Genomic DNA, 27,114 nt, shown 5'->3' with positions numbered 1-27,114 from the left:
ACCGGTCGAGACGGAGAAAGGACGCCACCTTCCATGCGTCGGCGTATCTACATAAAGCCTCACTGGTGTTTCCGGTGAGGATCCTCCGATGCTTAAATTAGCGTGAAGTATTTGTTGGCCAAAAAGTTTTTTAGGCGTTATCTGATGGGGCTATTTATAGTCCCTACGGAAGTACCCAGGTGGCGGAGATATGCCCCATCCTCATCATGGAAGGAGATGGCGCTGGCCAGGTGGCACGCGGCCACGGCTTGCTTGAGGCACACGCTTTGAGCTATCCCTGCGCGTGGTATGGTGCTGGCACGTGCGCGTGGTATAGCCCTTGTTAGCAGGTATGGTTGGGGCAGTAAGGCGTAGTCCTTTATTGACGTATCTTGGCATGGCCATCAAGCGAAGCATGATGCGGTGAGGTTGTCGCAGGGCGTGGCCGCAACGCGTACTGGGCGAGATTAGCTCGAACCTTAGCGGGGACCGAGATCGGCCTTGCCCGCTTGTTAACAAATATTCGGTGAGGTCGGCTCAGTAAGCATTGAGATCGGCTTAGTAGGCATTGAAGTCGGGCCGACTTGGAGGCCACAATATGTTTGATGAGGTCGGTTTGGCGAGCCCTGAGATCAGCCTAGCCTCCTTGACTTTAAGATATGCTCAGCAGAGCGCCCCGAGCTCGGGCCGGGGCGTGTCGTCGTATGGGGTGCCCCGAGCTCAAGCCGAGGCGTGTCATTGTATGGGGCACCCCGAACTTGGTTGGGGCAAGTCATCGTTGTAGACTCCAGAGAAAATTGTTGCAGGTCGTAGCAGCGGGGAGATCTAACTGAGGTCAGCTTGGCCTTCGGCGCAGTCCAAGATCGGGCTGGCTCTTAGCGGGATCGAGATCCCGCCTGGTCGGCGTCGAGATCTACTTGGCCGTAATGGGGTGGTCCCATATTGTGATCAGGACGATCCATTTTGCTCCCCATCAGGACGTATGTTCTCTTTTCAGTTCACTAACAACGTAGTTTTAATGTACATATCTAATGTTAGTTTTTTTTTTCTTCTAAATAGTATGTTCCATTATAGACTAATTGTATAAAGAGATCCCTATTTTGCATATTTGTAAATCAGTACCTCTTTATCCAAGAAAGTTTTCATTATTCGTAATAAAATACCTATCATGTTTTTCTCATTCCTCATTTCCCTTGACTGAAGGTTACAGCTAGTAAACTATATCACTCATCAACACCATTATCTCCAAATTCAGGATGGAATTAAGATTTAAATTTTGACTTGCTTCCTATTTGGGAAGTTCTCGAAAAGACAGATCTTCATCTACGTAAATATAAAAGAAGAGTCTCTATCTATATGGAATAAATCAACAAAGAGGGTTTATATGAAAATAATGAGGGATATAACAATAAAATACTCTACCTTGTGTACCAAGTAAACTACCTAGTCTTTCCATTAAAAAATAAATAAATAAAGTATCCAGATCAAATTGGGTTGGTCTAGTCGATTTTGTAAGAATCAAAATCACACCCTAAAATTGCACATGATCAAGTTGGATATCTAGCTAGGATTCAGGTCGATTATAAAACTTTAGTAAATATCAAATCTGCACAAGGCTTGTTACATGGGTGTAATTTTGACCCAACACTAGGCCTGTTAACGAGCCAAGCTGCTCGGGCTCGGCTCGGGCTCGGCCCGTTAAAAGCTCGGCTCGAGCTCGGCTCGTTAGTCAAACGAGTTCGAGCCCGAGCCTAAAATGAGGCTCGTTTAAATTCGAGCTCGAGCCCGAGCAGCTCACGAGCCCAAACGAGCTCGAGCCACAACAGTGAGACCAAGAAAATGGGCCTCATTTTAATGATGTAAGAGCCTCATTTGTGGTATTTAATGTAGATTTTTGTTATGGGGCTCGAGCCCGAGTTCGAAACGAGCTTTACGAGCCCAAGCCCGAGCTTTTCTTTTATCAAACAAGCCCGAGCTCGAGCTCAATATAGAGCCCGAGCCCGAGCCCGAGCCCGAGTTCTGTGAAACGAGCCGAGCCCGAGCCTCCCCAAGCTCGGGCTCGGCTCGGCTCATTAACAGGCCTACCCAACACTACCAACAAGTCCAATCCAGATCAAGTATAGATATGTCAGTTTTAGGACAGCCCCGCGTGCAAGCATCATTTTATATGCATATTAGCATGACTAAAATTATGTATAGCCGTAGTTAGAAATTTCCTTCACTAGAGAAGCATGAGCTTCTTATTCCAGCTTATTATGCATGATGGACGTTCAAGGACTAATTTCACCATATATTTTTAGAGAAATTATTAGTTAGATCAGGTTCACCGTAGACCGCCAACAGTTTATTAGTTGGAAGGAGGGAGGAGGGATTAACATGTAAAATGAAGGCAAAGGAAGAAAAATAGATTAAATTATTAGTGGTCTATGAATTTGGTCCAACCAATAATATCTTATTTTTTTCGCCCATTGAAATCTGCCATCTATCCAGGTAATACAAACTTGCTAATTAAGAGCTCATGTTGCAAACGTTGGTTGCTAATTAGGTAAATAAATTATCCGTTACAATGCAAACAACACTGAAGTTCGGCACAGGTAACCAAATATGCAGATCCGAAGTACTCAAATAGCATTTGAATGAACCATATATATCATAACGAGACCATTAATTGAACTTTAATTTGATACAACGGCAAATATTAAGTGAAATATAAGTCAGAAACTAAAATCTTGGTAATGTTCTCAATAGATCAAGAGAACTCCTGAATCCCTCCACCCTCTTTCCTCTCTCAAGCTACTCGAGCTCGAAGGCAGACACCGGGAAGCTATCAGACAGCCCGGTGCCGGTCTTGAAAGTGATCTTCTCCGACGAGGGATCATCGATGTACACCTCCACAACAGAAAGCCATAGCAACAGCTCCTTCGTCTTCACCCCCGTTATCTTCTTCATCTTGCGCTGCTCCACGAAAGCCGTCATCTCGGCGGCATACGACACCGTCTGCTTGATCTTCTTGAAAGTGTGCTCCTTCTTCTTCTTCTGGACGTGCCACATGAACCCGGCCGCACGGTTGTAGCCAAACTCCTCGATGTCGACGAGGGGCAACAGACCCTTGGGGAGGCCGAGCTCTTCGAGCACTTGGACGGACTTCTTCTTGCAGATGTCGTCGCCGCGGTAGACCTCGGCGCCTTCACGGTAGCTCTCGACGGTCTGGGATGCCATCTTATTACTAGAAGGGATTGGAAGGGAAGTTTATGGAAGTGTTAGGGCGCTAAGGGTGGTGGTGATGGAGAGATAAGTGCAGGCCGGAGTATTTATAGATGCGAAGGTGGTGAAGACGTGGAGGAGAGTTTGAACGGGTAGAAAGAGAGGCGTTGACGATGGAGGGGTTTGGGCGGAATAGACGAGTCAACAAAGGGGGCGAAAAAAGAAGGGGTCAAAAGAGGACAAGTCAAGAAAAACGGAGCATGCTCGAAGGAATACGTTGTCTTGGACAACGAGGCCAAGGAACCAACCTATATCCCTGTCCTGATCGTTCAAAAACCATTAGATACACGAACTATTCATTACTATACGATATACCGGGTCATTTGGCCAGCCCTGGTGTCAAAGGAAAAATAAGATACAAGAAGGAGAAGTTAAAGAAATGAAAGGGATGCATATATTGTGGAATCCATTCTTGTTTCTACCTCTCGTAGACTTGTTAGATATAAGTAGATGAAAGAATAGATCAAAGGACTGTATACATTAGCTTACTTCCTTTGTCAGAAGAGATATATAATTAAGTATTAGATTGCAGACTAAATAGCATTAGTTTATAATTTGATGTCTATTATTATAACTTATGACACAATGCAAATTGTTTGGCTATCTCTTCCACTACTATTACTACTGCTACTGCTACTGTGAGATCTGCCTATATATAAAAAGAAGAGCAAGACTTAGTTTTTGATGAGAAAAAAAGAAGAAAAATAAAAATAAAAATAAGAAAAGAAGGAACAATGCAGCTGAGTTCCATCTTCTTTGTTCATTGCTAGAAGTACGTTCATTGATTTCTAAGTGGTTCGTTTTGATATCTGGGAGGATGGCTTTGTTTGTGCTCAGGGCTCTTAGGCTTGAACTGTTATGATGATTGGTAAAATTTGAAATGTAATCTATTGGATCTGATCAATTATGTTAAACAAATTTTAAAGCAAGCCTTCAAATAAAATTATGTCAGCAATAAAGGCATTTTGAGGAGTAGGGCCAAGTCCACGTAAGCCATGTTTTCTTTGAGGAGGTGGAGTTTGATCCCACTCATTCATGGATGGATTTCTCACCACAGAATATTTGTTGCAAGGAAGTAGGACTTCGGTAGATCTGAAAATGGATTAGGTCAACCCACAACTCTATTTGATTTTGCCTTGTTTAGTCTCAGTTAGGATCGGTTTTGGGTAAAAATATGGCTTGTAAAAGAAGAGGAAAGAGAAATATATCCTTGTCTACACAGTTTTGTAGATTGCGCATTATGGTTATTTATTTGTAGAGAGAAGTTTCACTAAAAGTTGAATCATGTAATCGTATTCCTGTTGACAACATTAGCAATAGAGATCCACATCAACATTTTTCTTTAATTATTTATACTTGTCATTATTAATTTTTCCTTCTAAACATATAAACAGTAATGTTTTTTTGTTGTTGTTGCTGCTGTTACATTGGACCCAAACTTGGATCCTACTCAGCTTGTTCTTGAATGCATTACATCGAGTTCTTGTTGCACCTAACCCAACTCAACCAGAATGATTCGGCGCATCAAAAAAAAAAAAATTATGGAACCAAGCCGACCTGTTGGTCCATAACGATGATCTGAAAAATGCAGAATCCAACTATACCATACTCATGGAGGGCTCTTTTGCATTATCACAAACTACAGATGGAGGCTTATTTGCATTATCATAACATGTAATAGAGAAAATTGTGGTTAACAACTGATTCTAAAGAGCCTTTCCTCTGTTAATTAGAATTCACAAAGATCAGCAATGGAATGAAATAGCACATGAATTCCTGCTATAGCTAAGATGACCCTTGTAATCCAACATGTCTATTAATTAAACTCCTGAAGCTTTGTGCATGCCACAAGCAGCAAATTTTAGAGTCTCAGAGTACATTTCCATTTGCAATATCAACACAAATGAAGTGAGTGCAACTGGCCAACTGTTGATATTGATGGAGTGTTCATTCATTCATTCATTCATGCACATTATACCACAACCTTCATAGCATATTTGTAAGGTATCTCCAATGGAGGTGACACTACGTTAGGCGCACACAGCAACCATAGATTGTAAGAAGGGTGCTCCAGAGAAGCTCTTTGCCTCGAGCACTTTGCTCACCAACAGCTTCCACTTCACCTCGTCTTTCTTATTCTGATGCCTCAACTTCTCCTTGAAATGCCTGCAATAGAAGGTGGCATCGGTCAGCTGTGTATACTGGTACCATCCAAACTTCAGCTGATGATTTTCCAACAAGTATGACTTCTGGCTTTGATGAATACCTGCAGAGGGGAACTTTGCATCCATCAACTTGCGAGCATAGCCGAGAGTGGAGTTCAAGCAGTTGCCACATCCTCTTGCAGTGAGTGCAGCCACCGAGGACTCGGTTCTTGCAGCCAGCGAAGTGTCGAACGAGTGCTTCTAGTCCTCTGCAAGCCGGGAAGTTGCAAGGGTCTGCACTTCGCCTTAGAACCTTGTCATGAGGCCCAATCGTCCGGCATCCATCTCTGCAGATGTGAACAAGGGCCTCCATGGCCTCATGTAGCTGGAGATAGATCTTTCTCTCCTCTAGTTTCTTCAACCTTTCATTCTTTCTCTGAAAGAATTTAAAAGAGGAATTAGTTCAGTTCCACTTTTGGATAGGACCCAAAATTAGAGCCTGAGCATTGTTGGTTCCAACTTTTTTCATCTCTCGCATTGTTACCCTTCTGCTGTGTGTCATTTTTTTCCCCATGAATCATTTCTCGCGGAGCAATCATTGCTCCAAATCGATCATGTAGTAGTTTCTCTTGGAAACCAACTTGCTTTCGCAAAATTAAGAATTAGAATGTTTACAAGCTCAAATTCTGACAAGCCAACTTTTTGCAATATCATAAAACTATTGACATAATGTTCCATGAGAAATTGAATTGATTCCAACCGAGACACAAAGAGAAGTAAGTGCCATTTATAGTAGTAATGAAGCTCGCATGAAAACTTAGGGAATAGCTCTTATTGAAGACATGAAAACTCAAAGATGCTGCGTTAGAACTCACCGTATCAGCATCGATCACCGACTCCAGAAGTTCTTTCTCCAGCCTTGGGTTGCTTTGCTTCATCACCTTCCACCCCTCGGAGGCAGACACCGCCTCGAAGTTCCTCACTATCATCCGGTGGCAGAGGAGGCAGAGCCGCGGAGCATCGAAAAGCCTTGCTAGCTGGAAGACATCAACCACATTCTCAGTAGTCAACAGGCCTCTCTCTAGCTGCTGGACGCAGAGATTCTTCAGCGTGGGGATCACAAACACATGCGATAGTACCAGCAGGTGCAGCACAAATTGGTTCATCTCTTCCTGCTCATAGCTGATGCCGATGGAAAACAAAAACAAGAGATGGCTCTCATGGTAAGTAACGCATGCATCCAGAATATGGCTTTTGATCTTTTTCAGTTAGAGGATAGGGAGTTGCTACCATGATGAGTAGAGGAAGCGAAGGAAGACCCTGACAGCATGGTGAGGAACCCCGCGGATAGAGATGGCCTTTCGACGGCCTCCTCGGCTCCTTCTCGACTGCCTCAACATGTTCTTCATCACCGGCGAAGCCGTGCCCTATCCATTTGAAGAAACAAGACCAACTTGGAACATGAGATTGGATCATATCACATAAAACTTCATGCTTTGCAACAATCTTTAACTGCAGGAATCAAGAAGAGAAGGCGAACTAACGAGAATGCTTGCATGGGCCGGGATGACGCCTTCGTTCGTGCAGACAAAAACATCCGCTTGGTAGCCTTCAGCAAAGAGCTTATCCCACAAGTCTCTGGTGGCGTCTGTAACCACGCAGCAGCCGCGTGCTGCAGACCGCTTGCAAGGCTTGCAATTAGTCATCAGGCCTGGAACCGGGGGTGCCTCCGGGGAGCAACCTCGGCTATTAATGTTTCCCATCCTCTTCTCTGCCATTCTTTCCTTCTCCTTTTCCCTGCATATATATTAATTACGTTAAAATTGTCGTTGGCTTAAAAAGTTAATACTTTATCAAGGGAGGAAGTCGTCAAGATGAAGAGATTAGCAAGCATAGGGAAAAAAATATAGCAGCAGCAACGAGAGAGAGCATCATTTGAGGCATTGAGCTGCAATTCATCGGTGTTTCTTGAACAAGTTGTGAATAATTCTCGGATAAATCACAAAATCCTCAGATAGTTAATGGCATCTATTGACAATTGTATTGTTTATAAAAAAAAAGAACTATTTGGAGATGAAAAGCTTTGAATACTTTCAATAATTAGTTTGGAGAGGATCTTCACTATGAGCTTTGGGATGCAAGCTTCAAATACTTGATGTAAAAAATATTTGTTTGCTAATTGCTTGTTAAAAGAAAAAAAGAAGGATGTCTGTTTGCAAGCTCATTGTACCTTCCTTTCAAACCTCATCAAGGTGACAAGGTTATTAAAATTTGGCCATAAGATCTAGAGCATTTATAGTCCTCTTCCAACCATAAAGAAAGAGAAATTTAATGAAAATTACCTAGGCGAAGAATGAACAATCTATCAACCTCTAGGAGCGGCAGATACAAGACCGCTTCCCCACCTCCCACTCCAGTGAAAGAACAGGGAAAGATTGGAGACCCCGTTCTTTACCTGCCACCCAAATAAACCAAGTGAACAGATTTGGAGAGGAGTGAGGGAGGGGAAGCCAATTGCTTTACAAGATCTATAACCAATGGAAGACAGGAACCAGAAACAAGACGATGGATTCAAGGTGGATGGTGGGATCTCTAAAGATAATTCAGAAGGCTTTATCATGTTTTCTCATAACAGAACAAGGTCGTCCCAAGAGTTGATATCTTCTGGTCCAGCGCCCTCCAAGCTAGCGATTCCGTCGCTAGGCCGACCGTTCCTGAGCTCAAACGGGATAACATCTAACTGTGGGCTGGCCTTCTTCCAACTGTTCCTTCTAGTTAAATATCCATTTCAACAAATTTTAGGAGTAGCTGTTTGTCAACCCTTGTCCTTTCCTTGGTGTTGTTTGTCCACAAAAATCTCCTATAACTTAGGACAGAGTTTAGTGGTGGAGAGATTGGCGTCCATTTCCGAGATTGATGAATATGTCATTGCGGGTGGCAATTGGGTCGAGTCAGATCAGGTCGAATCCAAGTCAAGTCAAATACGAGTCAGGCTAAAAATTCACCAACTCGAACTAGACCTGCTTGTTAAACGAGTCAAAATTTCATATCTAAATCCGACCTGTTTATTAAATAGGTAACCCAACCCGTCCTACTTAACTCATTTATCAAACAGGTCAAATCATCCTAATATCTATGGTTCCTCCCATAATCTGCTCTTGTTTTTATTCAAAGAAATTCTGGTGCATCTCTTTTTCCCAATCTCCATGAATTGCACCCATATGTCTCTATGTTTAGGATTTTTTTGAAGTAATCAGGTGTAATTAAGGAGAAAGTTTAGCAGTTGGCATCCTGGTATACAGAGGCTTGGTACAATTCATTGGAGGTAGGATTCTCATGCTGCTATCCTAGTAAGACCCGAGCCTCACCTCTTTTGAAGTGGTAAGAATAAATAGGAAAATGAAGAGATAATAGGCTGGCGCACCTTTTAATTGGCCAAAAGAATAGCAGGAAAAACTCACTCAACTGCTTTTTCCCATGATATTGGTAACCGATACTCTATAATTTCTTGTACCAACTTTGGAGGTTTTAAAAATCAAAATCATGTGTTATCTTCTTCCTAGAATTGAATTTTGGGTGCTTTAAATATTCAGAAGACGTTCAGTTGTTTAAAAAGCAGGCTTAAAAAAGAAAAAAATATTGAATGATAATAGATAATTTTGCATTTAATTATTTTAATCAACATACAGATTATGATTTCATGATTCTGAGTCTTTACAGAATCTCGCTGCACAAACAAACAAACAACATTATATTTTACAGAAGTTAACAGAATTGCAGAAAACCATGACTTCTAATGCCATTCAAACACCCATTTCTTCTGAAACCCACTTGGACAAGTTCAAGACAATCACCAAACCTCTCTTCTTCTTTTTTTCTGAATTTAATGGTTGTAGTTGATTTTCCTTGTGCTTCCTCTTTTTTTTTTGGTTGGTGCAATCTTCCTTGCTTCTCTTTTTTATGGGGACAATCTTCCTTTCTTTGTTTTGATGTAACTTCATCCATATCCTTTTTTTCATATATGTCATCCATAAATTCCAGAGTCCAATGGGGCTCAAGTATTTCATGAAATCTGGATGGTGTGCCCATTTCAAGGGTTAATATAGTTGATATCGACAGAGAGACAAAGAAGCTTTGTAGGTTTTCTGAGATCAGTTTAATCAAGTCTAAGGGCAATAGTGCTGCCACCCCGATTATAAGACCCATAAGGCCATGTTTTTAATCCCAGATTAGTATATACCGGCATCCGATATTAGTATGCATTGAAAAGACCTACGTTAGATAAATAAGCAGGAACAAGGATTCTAATCAGCAACTTAATGGCTAGTTCTTCTTAGATGAGTTCCTAAATCATTACAAATGATATTAAAGCCAATCCAACCTACAGTCCAAACAGCAAACAGAGCTAATAAACACTGCAGCACGAATCCTTTTTGAAACTAACTCAGATCCAGGCCTCTATCATAAACAGTAATTCATGAATCCCCCTCCCAAGTTCATCATATTACACCAACTTTTTTTCTTGCTAATGTTTTCCAGGACTTTGGGTATTGAGAATACTAAACAGCTTAACATTCACACTAAATTTCTACGACCTCAAATCAGGGGTTCATACCTTCAAAAACATACCAGAGCTACTCATGACTCAACCTGTAACAAAGGAATGACTTTGATGCACAGCTTACTGACTCAGGCACAGTAAACAGAAAAATTATGCAAGATTTATTAGGATGTGAGTTGGCTCCTTTTACAAATGGGAAGAGTACTCCACTAGCCAACAGGTTGCTCATATAATCCTAGCCGGTTGAGCCAACCAGCTTTAGTTCTGTAGCATCTACAAGCCTTTGCCATAGAAGGGCTTGATAAGCAAGGAGATACATGGAGAGTATATAATTCTTTCAAATAAACATGTCCAGATTCTATAAGGAGATAAATCAGTTAACCAACAATCGTGCAGTGACTGCAGACTGGGTTCCGACGATTGGGAAAAGGGTTGGTGGAGCAAGGCCACCTTCAGAATAAACCCATCTTCTAGTCTTGAAACAATCATGCAATCTTTACGCATCTTGAGCAATTAGGTGACCCTGCTTCCTTGCCTGCATATATGATAGGAATTTAACATGTATAAGTGAGAAAAATACAACTAAGCAATATCTCTCTCATAGACTCTGGCTACACTGAGCATATCTAAAGTTCGCTAGTGTCTAGATTTTAAGTTATAGAAGTTTCCCTGCATCTGACATACTACTATAGTCAACATCTTACAAGATCTTAGTAGCTATATAGAGGAACAAATCCCCAAATGCATGACTGCTAATGAGAATGGGGCTACTTCGGGGATATGGTTCATCCATCATGTCATTGATGTGCAAGAGAGATGATAATCAGGCAGGGAAGAGGAAGGCGTAAAAGTAGACATGTTTAATGGCTTCGGATCTGTGCAGCAAATACTACCTGAGCCATCCTGCGGTCCTTGTTCAACTTCTGAGTCCGTCCTTTTTCATCCCCTGACCTTGAAATTTTCTGCATGGGACACATTAGCAGAAATCGTACATAGGATCATTCATCTTTGGATCTTTGAGCCAATAAAGTACACAATCATAAAAAACCAAAAGAAAGATCAAGCAGCAAAGACAATCATACACACGTTAAGAAATAGAGCTAATTGTTTTAAAAATAAAGACGACAATGCAATTCCTACTAATGCAGCTTTTCCCCATGCAAGACTGTAAGAAACCATACTAATCCTCAATCATTTTACCGAACTCTACAAAAATGTTCTGAGAGAATATAATTTCCTCCATCATAAAGGATTAGTGATTACACTGAAAATTCATATTATACAGGAGAGTCTTCAAAAACAAGATATGCTTGATATTTCAACTGCCTAAAACCTGGCATAAACCTCCAAAAATTGATGCCTAATTTGTGGTAATGGAATTTCCCTTTTCTTTTCTTTTCTTCCCCTCCCCTTCATTATTTGTGCATTGACGAGGTGGTGTTTTTGGTGAACTTGCTAGTTTTCGGGGGCTTGCTAGGGAATTGTCTTTGTATCAATGTCAAGCATCTATGGAGATAAGAGTTTAAGCTAATAACACTGTGAACCATTGCATCAAAGTTACTCTACATTTGGAAAGAATCTAGACTAGTACTGCAAAATAAATGATTTGATGCACGAAATTCCATTCATTCATTTTTGAGGTACAGGTCAGAAGCCAAAGAAAAATATTGAAATGCTGTCTCACAAAGGTCAAATGAATTTTAGAACAGCCAGCCCTCAAATAACCTGGAACAAAAGCAACAAAAATAGATCTTGCACTTAGGAACCAAACTTGTCATCCCACTCAGAAGGTGCACTGGCATAATTTTTGCAACGTACATGTCAGTTCCCATTGTAATGCAACAATCAATATGCTTCCAAGTGAGCTGACAAAACTTATTCATAGTGCAGGATCATTTTAATCAAACTACATTGTCATCCTCAGGAACCAAGACGGTAATGTTTTATACAGGTCACAAACACATTCTAGAGCAGTCGAAAAGAAGATCAAAATTTGAATGTTTAAAGCATTGCCGTTAATGTGCAAGTATATTGGAAACAAACATAGGACGGGGGAGAGGGAGGAGACAGCAAACATTTATTTGTCATAAACAAAATAAAAACTTAGTCATATAAATTAAAAGAAAAACCTGCGGATCATATAATTAATAAAGAAGGAAGAAAAGATTCATCTGAAAATAAATTTCGATATCCTGGTTTAAGTCAAAAGCCCACCTTCTCCTTCGCTGATAGACTTTCTGTTTTATCTACCGTATATTCAAAAACATCATGAAGCAGTTCGTTTTCCTGTATATTCAAGACACATCGGAAGAGACATCAGGTGTCAGTAACATAATTAGTGAGCTTCTTATGACAATCAATAAGAGCAAGAGCTTCTTATGACAATCAATAAGAGCAAGAGCTTATTATGACAATCAATAAGAGCAAATCATAGAATAGAAAATAACCTGTGCATGCTTGAGAAAACCTCTTCCAAGGTAACGCTTCAAGAAGTTCAACTGTTAAGCAACCAAGTTAGCAGATGCTTCATGACATGTTGAATAAACAAATCAACAGATGCTCTAAGGAGTGCATTCCATGCCAGTCAGAAGAGAGAAAAATCCAATACCTGTATTAATTGGCTCCATGTTGAAGTTCTCAGAATGTTACGCTTACTTGAAATCCTCAATGATACTTCTGGACGCTCACCCACCTGAATTCAAATACCAGTTTAAATAAGAATACCACTCATGACAGCCATTACTAGATACGTTGCATAAGAGACAAAAGAAGTACCTGAACAAAATCCCAAATTTTCTGAAACAAGTCTCGCTGATCGTTAAGATTTTTCTTGTCAGCGCCTTTACCCCCTGCCTCCATAGAAAGGTTATAAATTTGACCTGATATTTTTGCCTTCATTGATTGCATATATGTAACTGTACGGCGCTTGACCTCATTATTAAAATTCACAACATCACTCTCCTCACTATAGGACATGTCCAGTATCCCTAACTCGAAAAAAAGGGCTATTGCTTCACCAGCAGCAATACGAACAGAACGATCATCCACTTCCAATAGAGTAGAAAGGAATGAAATTGACCTAAAACAGATTGTTATAACCATTAAAAAATTAAAATTAATCAATTGTTCCAAAATAAGTAATAGAGTTGGACTTGATTTCAACTTACTCCTTCCAAGTATCAGGATTAATTCTCCAGCTACTGATGGTTGTCAGAAGAAACGACCATGTAGATATGGCTGCTGCTAATACAGCAGAACTAGGTCTTTTCGAAGGCCCAACCTGAAAGTAAAAGAAGAAGTCAATGTTAGTCTAAATATGCATAGCACAGACAGCAAGATGTTATAAATGGAATCACAAGTATTAAAATTCATAATGTATTATATGAAAACCTAAACACAGCTTCGCATTGCACAAATTTGCACCCTCACTGAATTGGAAACCAATAACATGGTTACATACATTGGAGACTGATTTTGGACGAATCACTTCCCACATGATTTTCAAAGATGTTTCAGTTTCAGCTAAATCATTTGCACCAACAAAGGAGATGACAGCTAAGCAATCCAGGACCTACAACAGTAAATCAATTTAAAATTTCAGATAAAATAAGCAGCATATACATGAACAGTCCACAAAGAGCTATAGAAAAGCAGGTCTGCAGTTTAAAACAGGGCATACGGATATCTTGCATGCATCAGATCCACGTTTAAGGGCTCGAGAGAGTTGCGGCACTGACTCTTCCATTATTTCATGTGCATTGCTTCCAGCACCAGCAGTAATGGCCAGCAATCCTTCAAACAAAAGCACCACACAGTAAGGAAAAGTGAGCAGCCGGTTAAAGTAAAAAGTACTACTTCAAAAGGATTATAGGATTACCAATGGCCCGAGAAGCTAAGCAAATCTCCTTAGTAGAACCCTTTTTGATTGAATTGATGTATTGTTGCAATAGAGTAATACATCTGCAGCAAAGTACAAGGATGCAAATAAGAATACGATAGGTATCTGGATTATAGACCCAGGATAACAAAAAATTTATCTCATATTCGTTAGTAAAATAAATTACATTCCATATGAGAGAAAAAAGAGATGTTCCTAAAATAATACACCAGTTAAAATGCATTGCAAGAATGCACTATTGTAAAACCTTGTGCTAACTTCAGGTTGCTATGCAAGATTGTGCAAGCAGAAGCTTCTATACTGTACAACTGGTTGGTATCCAATACACAAGATGGTTACATAAGACGTATCTCCTCAGTAAAAGTGGTTACAAAATGGACATCTTTCTGGTTAAACCAGTCTCAAACACCAGACAAAACCAGCAAATTCAGAATATTAAAATACTAAAATTTAAAGGACCATATTCCATATGTCTGATTGTCTACTTTTCCAACTTATATTCTTGCTAAGGATGCAAACAAACCAAGTTGCAGGTTCCACGACCTCAGCTCAGTATATATATGAGCCGCTCAAACTCGGCTCAAGCTCAAGCCAAGCTTGATTTCAGCTGTTCAAGCTCGGCTTGTATAAGCTCTAAACAGAGCTTCTATTGAGCCAAGCCGAGCTTCTTTATTATTCTTTTTTTAACCAGATCATGTCCAAGCTTGGCTGATTTATGAGCCAAGCTCCAAAAACTAATTTGAACTCAGTTCATTTTCTAGCCGAGCTGGGCTTGAGCCAAGCCTGAACCGAACCGAGCCCAAGCCACTCATAAGCAGCTCAGATCATTTGTACCCCTAATTCTTGCTAGTTAGCTTCTGTGGAGAACAATTATCCAACAAGTCATCTGTATTATTACTAGAGAAACTATATGAAAGCTTAATTGAATAAGAACTCACTTGTTTTCCACATATGTAAGAAGCACATGACCTTCAAAGGCATCGAGAAGCCCCAACAAAGCTGTCTCTCTCGTAGATCCTCTTTATCATACAACAAGCAAATTTCATTTTATCAGCTCCAACTTATAAAAGGAAGTAACCATTACATAAATTTAAATAACGATATAAAGGAAATGATACATCATTCAAAATCACATGATAAGAAAATAAAAAAGATAACAAGTACACCATGTAGTAAATTCAATAATGAATAGAATACGGGTAGAGCTTATTTAAGCTTGATTTTTTATTAAGGGTGGTCTTAATAAGCTCAAACTGATAATCTAATGTGCTTGCTGGAAGGAAGCTACCATGAAGGAGAAGAACTGACCTCATAAGATGCTCATATCACATTCACATACAAAGAATTAGTGAATCCATAAGTAAGGGGAGATTGAAGAGGATGCTATCTACAAGATTAGATGGAGAAGTGCAACTAGGATAAGATGGAGCAGGGTGGATAAGATGGAGAAGTGCAACTAGGATTTTATAAAACAGCCATACGACTAGCTATGCTTTATGATACAGAATGTTGGACGGTATGTGCATACAATGAATATGGCTGAAATGAGAATGTTGAGATGGTGTGTGATAATATAAGAAAAGATAAAATAAAATATAAAACCTTTCATAAAAGGATAGAGATAGCATCAACTAAGGACAATTTTGAAAGAATGACAAATTTTAGATGGTTTGGACATGTACAACATAGTCCAAGAGACAGGCCCGTGCAAAGGAGTGGTTATATAACGTAGAAGGAAAGAGGAAAAGAGATGGACCAAAAATCACATAGAATGAAGTAGGAAGAAAGCACTTGATATCACTACATCTTTTAGAAAAATGGGACCCTAAACATAGCAGAATGGAGGAGCCAAACCCAATTAATTTGGGGATAAGGCCTAGCTGAGTTAAGTCGTATACAAGGAAGGGGTGAATTTACACATTTGCTAGTGAGATGCGCAAAGATGCACAAGTAGCACAGATGGTGGACCAAAATAAATGGATCTTGTCCATAAATGCATAATACTAGGAGTTTATCTAATGTGTGAAATTACATTATCTTTGAAAAATAGAAATTTCAAAAAGAAATAAAGCATCACATGTATTAAAAAATGTATGCATAAACTATGCAAAACTAATATATTCCATTACTACAAGATGGTTAATAACTTTAGCTTGAGTTACATGTCATCTCTGCCTAATAGTTCGCATGAAATTTTACTTCAAAATACAAAATAAACTGGAAAAACTAGCAGCATTTCCTTCTGCTATATTATTAGAAAAAAAACATATCACCAACACAAACATAAGTCAAATAAATTCCAAAGAGTATCAATATATGCTTCGATGCAGGATATCAATAAATTCATGATACTTCTAAGAAAATTTACAATCGTAAAGAATTGGTTGTGTTGCGTAAAATCAAACTATAAAGAAACAATCAAAATATGCTTTACATAGTCAATAAACTATGACAAATTTATTGTGGGAGTACTAATATTATTCATGTAATTAATTTCTCAATATCCACTTCCATATAGCTTCTCAACTCGTTTGACAAGTCCGGCTAGGAACCCTTGACTTTCAATAGAATACCAATCAATTATTAAAGGTTGCTTGAACCAAGTCATGGCAATAGTGGAGACACAAATTACTAGAATAGAGGAACTAGGTCATCCCCCTCAGAATAATTATTCTACTGCAATTTGAAAGCCAAATCAAAAGTAGATTATCCGTTGGGTTAAAAAAATTGACAACTAGAAATGAACAAAGAACGTAAAAAAAAAAGTACCTCTTTTCATAGAGAGCATCGATGTACTTGTCTAGAACGAACTCCAAAGAGTTCACATGCTCGGTCTCGTTCGCCAGCGTTAGCTCAGACAAAGCCGTCGAAGTAGAACTCACGCTATCAGCATCACTGCTGTCAAACTGATCAGCACCAGCCTTGCGTCGGTTGCCTGAAAAATAAACATCTCCATCAAAAACCATCTTTTTTCTAGCCAATCAAAATATCCCCCAAACAAACACACCACATGAAAGGGGTAAACCATCTCACAATCCAATTCAACAAATCTACGACCTAATCCTAATGTGAAACCAAAAAAATCTAACTTTTAGCCAAAAAAACCCGATCTTTTCTAAATGGAAGCCATCAAACAGCAGAATTCAATCGATAGGACGAAAATTTAAAGCGATCCACTCACTCTTTCCCATGGAGAGAGCTAAGGGACATCAGTACCAGGGTTTGGCGCGATGGATCCGAAATGAGAAGGCGGGGGACAATCTAGGGCTACAGAGGAGGGAACCGGAAGCGATGGAGAAGAGCTGGGAGGAGAGATTGGAGATCAGAGAAGGGCAGAGGGCATCGAATCGATCGGAGAAGCGCAGAGCCATGTGATGACGAGAAGGTGTCGGAAGATAAGGGAATTGTGGAGGAACTGGAAGGTGCAGGAGCCGAGGTGGGGAAAAATGAGAGAGGTGGTTGGGACGGGCTTCGCATTTGAAGCGGCGCGGTCAGGAAAAGAAAGTAAACCCTAGAGAGGTCCAATTTGCAAAAACCACCCTATTGCTTGGTTGGTTGGACTTAAAAAGTAAAAAACAGGGACCGAATCGATAGCTTGAGGAATGGTGTCAGCACATAGTAGATGACAAAAAAAAAAAAAAAAGTAAAAAGGTGTCCAATGCCTATATGCCACACGGAAGAAACTTGTGCGGTTGATGCATGGAGGCATGAAGGGGGTCAATGTATGCATGCCACATAGGAGACACTAGTACATGATTTATTAACACGTAATTCTTGATATCTAACGTATCTTTCTTGTGATGTATTATTATCTTCTAGAGATTGCATTGGAAGTTTTATACTTGACAAGCACAATTTTGTTTTATTGGTTGTTTCTCGATGTTTATATGATTCATTACTGCTTTTTTGGGAATCTAAAAATATATGTGGTATGCTGTATGTCCGATATTTTTTACGTAAATCTGGTAGAAATAGGTTGTTCAATTATCTTTTTACTTATCCTTGATTCAATACATTAGTAGCTTTAGTGCATTAAAATAAACTATATCATCTCTTTCCTCCCTCTTTAAATCTAAATTTCAACTTCTGTATCCAAAAAAAAAAAAGGACTTCAACTTAATTTCCTTTATCTTCTTCTCCTGCAACCACCAAAGAAATTAAACTCTCTTTGAAACCACATTCACCATAATTAAGTTGGTTAAACTCAAATCATGCTTAAGTTGACTAATATTCTGATTTTATCAAGCTTCGGAAGGAAAGAGCTCGAGTTTTAATTAGTTTAGAATAGATAGAAGGGGACTGTTAATGTAAATTAAGATTTGATGCTTGGTTTGTAGCTATGATGCTAAAGTTAAGAAAAATGGTTAAGGTATGCAAATAATAGGAGAACACGGCGTATGGATCATTAAAATTAAAAGAAGAAGGTTTGTCTCTTAAATTGACCTTCACTTCTGCTCTGATACCATCTTAAAATCACCATTTATTCCAAAAACTTAAGTTGATAAGATGAGGTAAATTTATTTATATATTTTCTATTTTTTTCACAATATTAAAGGCCTTGATTTCAATAGCCACTTATCTTTGGCTCCTAATTTAGGTGTAAAACAAAAATATAACCATATGTCAACTTGGTATAAATGGAAACAAAAAGAAGACGGAGAAAGCAAATAAATCTGTCCAGATCATCCAATTAATATTGCGTCGTTGTCCATGTAGGTGCGAGATGTCCCTAGAGATAGCCAACGAGAATCACGAGTAAAAGGTTTAGTCAAAGACTTTTTATCTAATTAGAGATAATCTAAGGGCTTATTTGGAAAGAATTAACTTTCTCAAGACGGTACTTCTCTCGACCATCCCGGCACGGCTCATCAATGAACCTGTTCGGAATATTCCAATCGATGCATATATACGTAGAATACTTCAAGAATTTTATAAACAAGAAGGGAGTAAATTCAAATTTCCATTTCTGTAAGAATGGGTTACGTTAGTGCATCATGGCTCACGTAACTCATGAACAAAGATAAAAGCATCTAATCGGATGCATTGAAATGTTTCATTAATATAAATAAAATAAGGAAGTATGTGAAAAACGAGTCTTGACGTAACGATAAAATTGCTAAGTACCAAGATTCTTGTTCATTCTTAAAAAGTAGCATATATCAATGCAATAAAAAACAAAAAAACAATAATATATTATTTTATTTTTTAATTAGCAACATTGAAAATATTTATAAAAATGCTTAAAAATAGTAATTTATAGGAAGTCTCGCGCACTAAAATGCATTCTTTTTATTTTAACAAATTAGCATATATTAGTGCACTTAAAAAAAATCAATATTCTCTTTATTCGGATGAGCAAAGTTTAAAGCTTACAAGAAATAATATGTTATTTTGTAATCAGGACCGTTGTAAATATTTATAAAAATTCTTAGAAATAAGAAGTTATGTGAACTATTTCTTATCCTTGCAGCATCACAGTTAACGCTTGCATTAACATAATTTATAATAATAGCATTTGCTATTCAAAAATTTTTTTGCTTAGTTTGTGTACTGTTTTGGACATCTTTAATCTGAAGCACACGCCACCATATTCTTTGCAACGTTATACTTTATTATATAGACTTATTAGAAACTTGTTATTTCGATGTGACATCCACTTATGCGCATTAAATGAGCCAATCTACCTGGATATCTAACATCCAACGCCCACGGCTTTGACTGCTTCAGCAGAATGAAATATCTAAATAGATAGTTTAAAACTCATTGATAATGAAATTATAGTGATATCAGATCTTTTATCATGAGATTTTCTTCTCTAATGTCATTCTCCTTAACAATATTTTCTCTTGTTTTAACTTTTAAGGTAGGAGACTTGAACGACTACATTTTAGCTGCAACTAAATGATACTTCAGTGGGAATTCCAAAGTAATATTCTAGGATTTCTCATACATGAGACGAGGAAGATGTAAAGATGTAAGATCAAGTGAGGTCGAACAAAGTTCAGCAAAAGAGTAGGGACAAACAGATTGGGTCGGCTTGGCTTAAGAAACAGTTAGTATATTTCATTATTCATGTCCAAAGTTGGGTGTGACCTTAGGCAACTGAAAGACAAAGCGAACACCATCATCTAAGTGATGACCGCAACGCCAATATAATCTCATTCTCATCAACATGCTCGTACTTAAATGAACTCATGACTAAATGATGATGATGATGATGATGATGATGATCGCTCATAGCGATTGTTATTCAGTTGTTAATTACTTGGTGGAACAATATATGATCACCTATAAATTAATTGTGCACCATGTTGCCCTAAATATAAAGGGGCCTACCAACTAAGTAAAAACCATGTAAAAGCCCTAAAGCAAACAATGGAGCACATTCTAGCACAATCCAACATAATTCATAATCTTTCTCTAGATAATTTAATACAATTATATCTAACAGTAGCACTATGAAAAATGAGAAAAAATGCATGTTAGCTGCTAATTAACTATGATGCCCTTCTTGTCGAGGGATAAAAAATGCAGACAAATTGTAGCCAACACTTGGATGACACGCTAACCTGTGGCATTTAGTGACCCAAATGGGATCGCCACGGTGATCTTAAATCACCAATGATCATCATCCAATGATTAGTATGCTATATTTCAATGGTTAAAGATCCCTAGTATCCACGATTAATCTATTTGGTATGTTATGGAAATCCAAAATCGCTAACTATGTAATACCAAAAATATCATGATATATATATATATATATATATATATATATATATATATATATATATATATATATATATATATATATATATATATATATATATATATATCAATTATTAAACAAAATTTTTAAATAAATCATAGAAAAATAGACATAAACATAAATCAAATTATCAAAATTTGTTTTCCAAACCAATTCAACAAGACTAAAAAAATCAGAACCTTTCAAAGTAACTCCAAGGGAACATCAACACTTTCCAACCAAAAAAATTGTTTTATAAAATTATCAAACCCTTCCCTGCTAAAATGAGGGCATTTTTATTCCCAACTTTTAGGCCACCATCACTATCTTGGGGTGATCTTGAAAATCTGTCCTCAAAAATAGGTCTAACATCACTGGGTTGGACATAATTTTTGGAATGGATGTCATTGCCAAGTAGGGTCACTAGGATGCAAGCAAATATGATTATCACATCATCTCCACCTACATCATTGTTCATTTGGGTCATCACCCCATACCAAACGCCATCTTAGTAGAAGCCCAAAGGCCAATTAGGTAGCAGCTATATGGTGGTGCCAAAAATTGAATAATAACGGAAGGCTCATTCCTCAGTATAACAACTTAGAACCTCACCAAAAATGGCTAGCCGGAAGGTATTATTTGAGTTCCTTAATTCTGTATAAGTATCCAAGATCTATTCAGCGAACAACCGATGTGGGACTAAACACACGCCCACACGGGTCCTCACATACTGGCCATCTGCTTCAAAAAAGATGAGAATATCATCTAGTGGCTGAACCCTCCTTTCCTCCCTCCGTTCAAGCCCTGACGTCCTCGTCAGGCTAAGGGTTCAAATCTATTTAAATCTAATCACAAACACAACGATCGGTCCGTGGTCAACCTCAATGGATTCATGCTGCAGTGTCCCTAGTACATATAGGTTATGGGCCGGGTCCGCTCTGATACCATTTGTAACAACTCAGAACCTCAACCAAAATGGCTAGCCGTAAGGTATTATTTGGATTTTTTGATCCTGTATAAATACCCAAGATCTACCCAGCGAATAACCGATGTGGGACTAAACACACGCCCGCACGAGTCCTCACACTCGGTAATAAAAAGTAGGCTAAGCAGTAAGGTTTGATTTAACAAGATGAGCACAGAGGCCACTAATCAGAATTGTGTTGGATAGGACTGCTTACATCATGTTGGGGGGGCGGGGGAGGGGCCTTGAATTTAGTCCCACATCGGCTAGTAGCGGAAAGGTTCTGTGCCTTAAATGGGGGGTGGAAATCCTTTCCACTCGAGGGCCCTTTTGTGGGACAAAACCGTGAGGGCATCAGTCTCCCCCCGTCTGCGCTGGACGCGCGGGCCGGAGCGCCCAAAGCGGACAATACCTTGGGAGGAACGCAGTCCTCTTTCTCTGCTAGCTTAATGTGAGCTATGCTGTTGTGTGAGGCTCCAGCCAAAGGCCGTCCCCGCAACAGATGGCGCGCCAGATAGGGGCGCCTCCTCTCTCCATTGACTACCCCTCAGGTTGCCTGGGGGGCTGTCGCGGGTAAAATCCGATACAGGACCTTCCCGCTGGGGGACTATATTGTGGGGGGGGAGGGGGCCTTGAATTTAGTCCCACATCAGCTGGTAGCGGAAAGATTTTGTGCCTTAAATGGGGGAGGTGGAAATCCTTTCCTCTCGAGGGGCCTTTTGTGGGACAACCGTGAGGGCACCAGTCTTTCCCATCTGCGCTGAATGCGCGGGCCGGAGCGCCCAAAGCGGACAATATCTCGGAAGGAACGCAATCCCCTTTCTCTGCTAGCTTAATATGGGCTATGCTGTTGTGTGAGGCTCCGGCCAAAGGTCGTCCCCGCAACACATCATATTCTCATCAAGTATATAAAGATGGGTTAAAATGATGCGATATGGTTAGGCTCAAGGAATCCCAAAAGATAGTTAAAGAACAAACCTTGAAAAGACTATGTAGGCTAATCAAATTTCCACATGGCACCACGTAAGAGAGGCTGAGTGACATTTAAAGGAAGTCGATCAAACTAGGCTAGGTGACTACTTGAGACACCGGCCAAGCTGCAAAGATAAGTTGTAAAGTACAGGCTGATTGTGAGCATGGCCTATTTGTAAAGCTATGTTGATTTAAAGACCTATCAAGTTCCATGTTATTCCCACAACTAAGCAATTGGCCTAATATAGGATGAAGACTCAGGAGCAGAACTTGAGATGGTTATTAAAGAACTATGACATGGAAAGTAGAGACAAATGGTTAGAACTGACCACGGCAACCATCAGGAGAAAGTAGGTAAGATGATAGTAACCGAAGATAATAGGTTTCAATACTAAAGATTGACTGTTGTCTAATGGCTAAAAAATAGCATATATAAATACTAAATTGTAATTCTGAGAATAGACCCTACACCAATCAAAGATCAAAATTTTTTATTTTATGTTTTAGTTATCTTCAATTATATTTATTTATCTCTTAATTTATAGTTAGGCATGGCAATCCGGGCAAGTCGAGTTAGATATAGATCAGGTTGAATGCAGGTCGATTCAAAAGTTTATCAATCTAAATCCGGCCTATTTATTAAACAGGTTAAAATTCGGATTTGAATCTGACCTATTTATTAAATATGTAATCCAACTCTGTTCATATAACTTGTTTACTAAACAAGTTGAATCACATTAAATGATTTAAATATGTTAAGTAGATTTTTGAGAGATTAAAAAGATTTAAACATAATAAACAAGTTAAGCAAGCTAGGTTAAACATGATAGAAATTGTTTAATTATATTTTAGACAGGTTAAACAACTCTTAAAAAGGTTAAATGCGTCAAATCATGATCCAACCCAATTATTAAATTAGTCAAAATGGGTTAAACATGTCAAAGGTGTAAACCTAAGCATGGCCCGTTTAATAAATGGATTTAGGTAGGTTGATCCGTTTATGATTTAAGTCCATTTATGCCAAAATCGAACCTACCTAAAATGGATCATTTGCAAATTGGGTTCATGGGTCATGACTTAACCAATAATTAATATAAAAGTTATGAATTATAGCATAGCACACTGCTCTTTTTCGGAGAAGGTTGCATTTGGTGGTAAAAATCTTTAAAGGTCAAGATAATAGAATTTATTATCATCTATTCATTTTAGTTCAGACATCAATGGAGCATGCCTGCATATCGACCTAGATCTGCCCTCCTTTCCACTCCATCATAAGAGGAAAAGAGGAGCAGCAATGGTGATACATTTAAAAAAGAAGAAGAAGAAAGCCAAGCATGAAGAGTACTCACACGTTGATCCCTTCCAATTAAGAAATAGTAAGAATCAAGGTTTTTGGAGGTCGCGTGAAAGGAACAACATGGATATCATATCCTCATATACGGCCACCCGCCATGAGAATCACAAAGCTTATACACCAGTGGTGGAGAATTGTAAGTCGGAATATTACTTAAGAAATCCTCGTCATAATCTCCATAGCTTCCTAAAAAGTATGCAAGAGGCCACCAGTCAAGCTCCCATGGTTGTTAATTTAGAAAAATTATTGGTTGGATCATGTTCACCAGCTCAATAGTAGATCACTCTAATTAGAAAGCAATATGGAGGTTCGAAAGACCTCTGGCTCCTTTTTCTCTCTTTCTTTTCCGTCCGGTTGCTTTCTGATTGAACTAGTTCACTGCTAAGCCGATGGATCTGGTCTAACTAATAATTTCTTACTAATTTGGCTGTTCGACCAAAAGGCAGTACCATGGGTTCAAAAAATTTGAGAAAAACTTTAGATCTATGCCACATATGCATGTCACATGTCCTTCATTTTTGATGAGTACAATAATTGGATAGCAATATCGCCTTCATGGAATGTGATATGCCCGGTTTAGTGGCTGGAATTGGTCCTAATTAAGGCATCCGTGGCAAAAGTCGGACCTACCAAGAATAAGTAGCTACTTCTGGTGTGGTAAGGGTGTTTTGTCAAGGTACAATCTGTAACAATGGCATTCATGGGCTACAATATTTGTTGTCATATCATAAATTTTGTAAATCATGTCTTTCAAGACTAGAGGCACAGATGATAGGTCCAACTTTGTGTTCATGGATGGAATCCCCTAGGAAGGGTTAGCATGATAGTTCCGACTTCCAAACAAATGACTCTTTGAATTAGGGTTTTAAGCATGAAGATTCCATTGACCCATAAAAATGGTGCCGACCCTTGGGGATACAGCAATACTTCACAAGATGGCTTCCCTAGAATGCTATGTATTGGTCTAAATTAAAGTATACTTGGCAAAAAGTTGGACTTTTCAAGAATAATTAGCAACTTAGAGATTGATGTGGTTGTGTGGAATAATTTGTCTAGGTATAAGCTGCAATATGTTATCCATTAGTTACACAATCTATCTCATATAATAAATCTCGTAAATATTTTATTACACGGCCTCGGACAAATTTTATGCAAAAGAAACTTGTAAAAATCAGATAAAATGTGAAATGAGTATATTATTTCACTTATCACTTGATTAAGATGTGAATGATCATTCATGATTTTGAACCTATATTAACATAGCAGATGTTGGTGCATTGTTCAACCACATGATGATGACATATAAATTTATGAGTTAAGAGAGGAGAGATTGGTCCAAACCATTGGCCATCCAAAAATCTTGACCAAAGAGAAGCAACCATGTCCATGATATTGAATTTTTTTATTAAACATATGTAGCTCATTAGCATAGAATGATCTTAAAATCTGATGACATCATTAGCATAGAGCAGAGAGATTATCTAGCTAGGTTTCTCTATTAAATTGGGATATCACTTTGCTAGCAAGATATCAAACGGGAAAGATTAAAAAAAGGTAAAACTAAATTCTAAAGCATTCTCTTGACATAACGTACATGTTACTAGTTCTTTGAATGCATGGCAATCTTTTCTTGTAGCTTGGCCTACTTATTTCTAAGTTTCACCTTACATGTCAAATTAGTAAACAAACTAGGATTATGTGCATGAAAGAGTGTGCCTTAGGTCCTCCGTATCCTTTCACTTTTGGTCCACTTCCTATAAACAACGAACTCAGAGATATGAAAGAAGTTCTTATATTTATATTAAAAAAAAAGCTTCGAAGTGCCCGTTATATGCACAAGATAAATATATTAGATGCATAATAACTGATATGACAACCCTATGGTCAACCAACTCTTACATTTAGAAAAAATATATTAATAAATTGCACCAATCCTCTCTTACCATATGGCACAGAAATTATTCGTTTGCGTATAACAAGAGCACACGGTAGCATTACTCTATTCAAATACACTGCTTGGCAAGAAAAATGTCAAAGTTTGCCGTGCATGGCAAACGAGCCCAAAGTGGAAACCGGCAGAACTTAGGTGCATCCAAGCATGGAATTATATGCGGAGGTTATTGACGTGGGCAAAATCTGAAGTATGGATCATAGATCGACACATAGCAAGTATTTTGAAAAGATTTGAATTAAAAAAAATTTTAATTTTAGGCAGGGTCCAAACAAGAAAGAAGATTACAGTAGATGTGAATCTAGATAAAGAAGGAGGTTATGATAATCCTTTAATTTTTGTCTCTAAATCATAACGGATCCACGTTTCCTCCTCTATATACATAAGGCCAAGGGATTCCAAAAAGAGAAGAGAAGGGGATAAGGAATTGTCAAAGGCTCTCAAGTACATATGACGAGAAGCCGTCAAAGAGAGGCTTTCAAGCTCCCATGGCGACAAGCTCTCATGGTGAGGAGCTCCCACAAAGAGGTTCTTAAGCTGTAATGGCTACCTCTGCACCCGACTTCTCTTCCATAGTCATTCTCATATGCTCTCTTCTTCAGACGAGACCCACATCCTTAGAGACTAAGATGTGAGTCCCTAGAGTCCATCCTTCCATGGCATTTGAGACACGAACGTAATGCACATAAGATACGCAACCGCCGACCAGAAAGCCGAGCAAAACTAGTTTGAGCTATCGAGCCCGAGACCGAGCTATCTTTGCATAGGACCCGCGTCCTTGGAGACCAGAATGCAAGTTTCTAGAGGTCGCCCTTCCTTGTCACCCAAGATACAAGCGCCGTGCACACAGAATGCATGATCGCCGACCAAAAGGCTGTCTAGAATCAAGCAGAGCTCTCTTGTCAAGCACCACAAGCCGAGCTCCTATGTCGAGCATTCCAAGCCAAGCTCTCATGCTGAGCACTTTACGCCGAGCTCTCGTATCGAGCATTCCATGCCAAGCTTCTAGACCGAGCACTCCTAGATCAAGCCTTCTATGGCCAAGCTCCAGATGGTTGAGCCTTCGATGGCTAAACTCCCTAAGGTCGAGCTTCCAAAGGTTAAAGTCGAACTTCTAAGCCAAGCATTCTAGGTTGAGCACTCCAAGTTAGACTTTTAAGGCCTAACGATCTAGAAAGATCACTCTACTCCGATGCTTTTTATTCTCTTGCTATTTCTCGTAGTTATTCATAATCCATGTCTGACTTAAGCATTGAAGGAGACCTGGTCAATTTTACCT

General features: G+C 38.9%; 3 protein-coding genes across 4 annotated transcripts; all 3 read right to left on the bottom strand.

Annotated features, from left to right (window-relative positions):
• Positions 1–2,605: 2,605 nt before the first annotated feature.
• Positions 2,606–3,255, bottom strand: LOC103718575. Its single transcript, XM_008807464.4, has one exon. It carries the CDS (start codon positions 3,196–3,198, stop codon positions 2,773–2,775), a length of 426 nt encoding a protein of 141 aa, XP_008805686.1. The 5' UTR covers positions 3,199–3,255; the 3' UTR covers positions 2,606–2,772.
• A 1,681-nt stretch (positions 3,256–4,936) lies between these two features.
• On the bottom strand, positions 4,937–8,143 carry LOC103718574 (BTB/POZ and TAZ domain-containing protein 4-like). Of its 2 annotated transcripts, XM_026809073.2 has the most exons (7): positions 7,940–8,143; positions 7,730–7,842; positions 6,932–7,184; positions 6,678–6,814; positions 6,263–6,569; positions 5,510–5,823; positions 4,937–5,409 (listed from the first exon to the last, which is right to left on the bottom strand). In XM_026809073.2, exons 3-7 carry the CDS (start codon positions 7,163–7,165, stop codon positions 5,274–5,276), a joined length of 1,128 nt encoding a protein of 375 aa, XP_026664874.1. In that variant the 5' UTR covers positions 7,166–7,184; positions 7,730–7,842; positions 7,940–8,143; the 3' UTR covers positions 4,937–5,273. The 2 variants fall into 2 exon arrangements, with proteins under 2 accessions (XP_026664874.1, XP_008805685.1); XM_008807463.4 differs by having other exon boundaries at positions 7,730–8,143.
• A 1,943-nt stretch (positions 8,144–10,086) lies between these two features.
• LOC120106765 (interferon-related developmental regulator 1) lies at positions 10,087–17,320 on the bottom strand. Its single transcript, XM_039119817.1, has 13 exons — positions 17,028–17,320; positions 16,616–16,781; positions 14,785–14,865; positions 13,826–13,908; positions 13,628–13,740; positions 13,409–13,519; positions 13,116–13,228; positions 12,724–13,027; positions 12,557–12,640; positions 12,396–12,446; positions 12,163–12,234; positions 10,842–10,910; positions 10,087–10,483 (listed from the first exon to the last, which is right to left on the bottom strand). Exons 1-13 carry the CDS (start codon positions 17,035–17,037, stop codon positions 10,445–10,447), a joined length of 1,296 nt encoding a protein of 431 aa, XP_038975745.1. The 5' UTR covers positions 17,038–17,320; the 3' UTR covers positions 10,087–10,444.
• Between the last annotated feature and the right edge of the window lie 9,794 nt (positions 17,321–27,114).

Source organism: Phoenix dactylifera, unplaced genomic scaffold, assembly GCF_009389715.1.
Source record: "Phoenix dactylifera cultivar Barhee BC4 unplaced genomic scaffold, palm_55x_up_171113_PBpolish2nd_filt_p 000626F, whole genome shotgun sequence".
NCBI lineage: Eukaryota > Viridiplantae > Streptophyta > Magnoliopsida > Arecales > Arecaceae > Phoenix > Phoenix dactylifera.
This window is presented reverse-complemented; position numbering and strand designations above follow the sequence as displayed.

Excerpts from the sequence above, each read along its gene's own strand:
- LOC103718575 (XM_008807464.4), bottom strand. The coding sequence starts at position 3,198 with ATGGCATCCCAGACCGTCGAGAGCTACCGTGAAGGCGCCGAGGTCTAC.
- LOC103718574 (XM_008807463.4), bottom strand. The coding sequence starts at position 7,165 with ATGGCAGAGAAGAGGATGGGAAACATTAATAGCCGAGGTTGCTCCCCG. Across the intron at positions 6,815-6,931 it reads CGGCCCATGCAAGCATTCTC|GGCACGGCTTCGCCGGTGAT; the intron begins GTTAGTTCGCCT and ends TCAAATGGATAG. Across the intron at positions 5,824-6,262 it reads CGGTGATCGATGCTGATACG|AGAAAGAATGAAAGGTTGAA; the intron begins GTGAGTTCTAAC and ends AAATTCTTTCAG.
- LOC120106765 (XM_039119817.1), bottom strand. Across the intron at positions 13,028-13,115 it reads AATCCTGATACTTGGAAGGA|GTCAATTTCATTCCTTTCTA; the intron begins GTAAGTTGAAAT and ends AATCTGTTTTAG. Across the intron at positions 10,484-10,841 it reads AGGACCGCAGGATGGCTCAG|GCAAGGAAGCAGGGTCACCT; the intron begins GTAGTATTTGCT and ends TCATATATGCAG.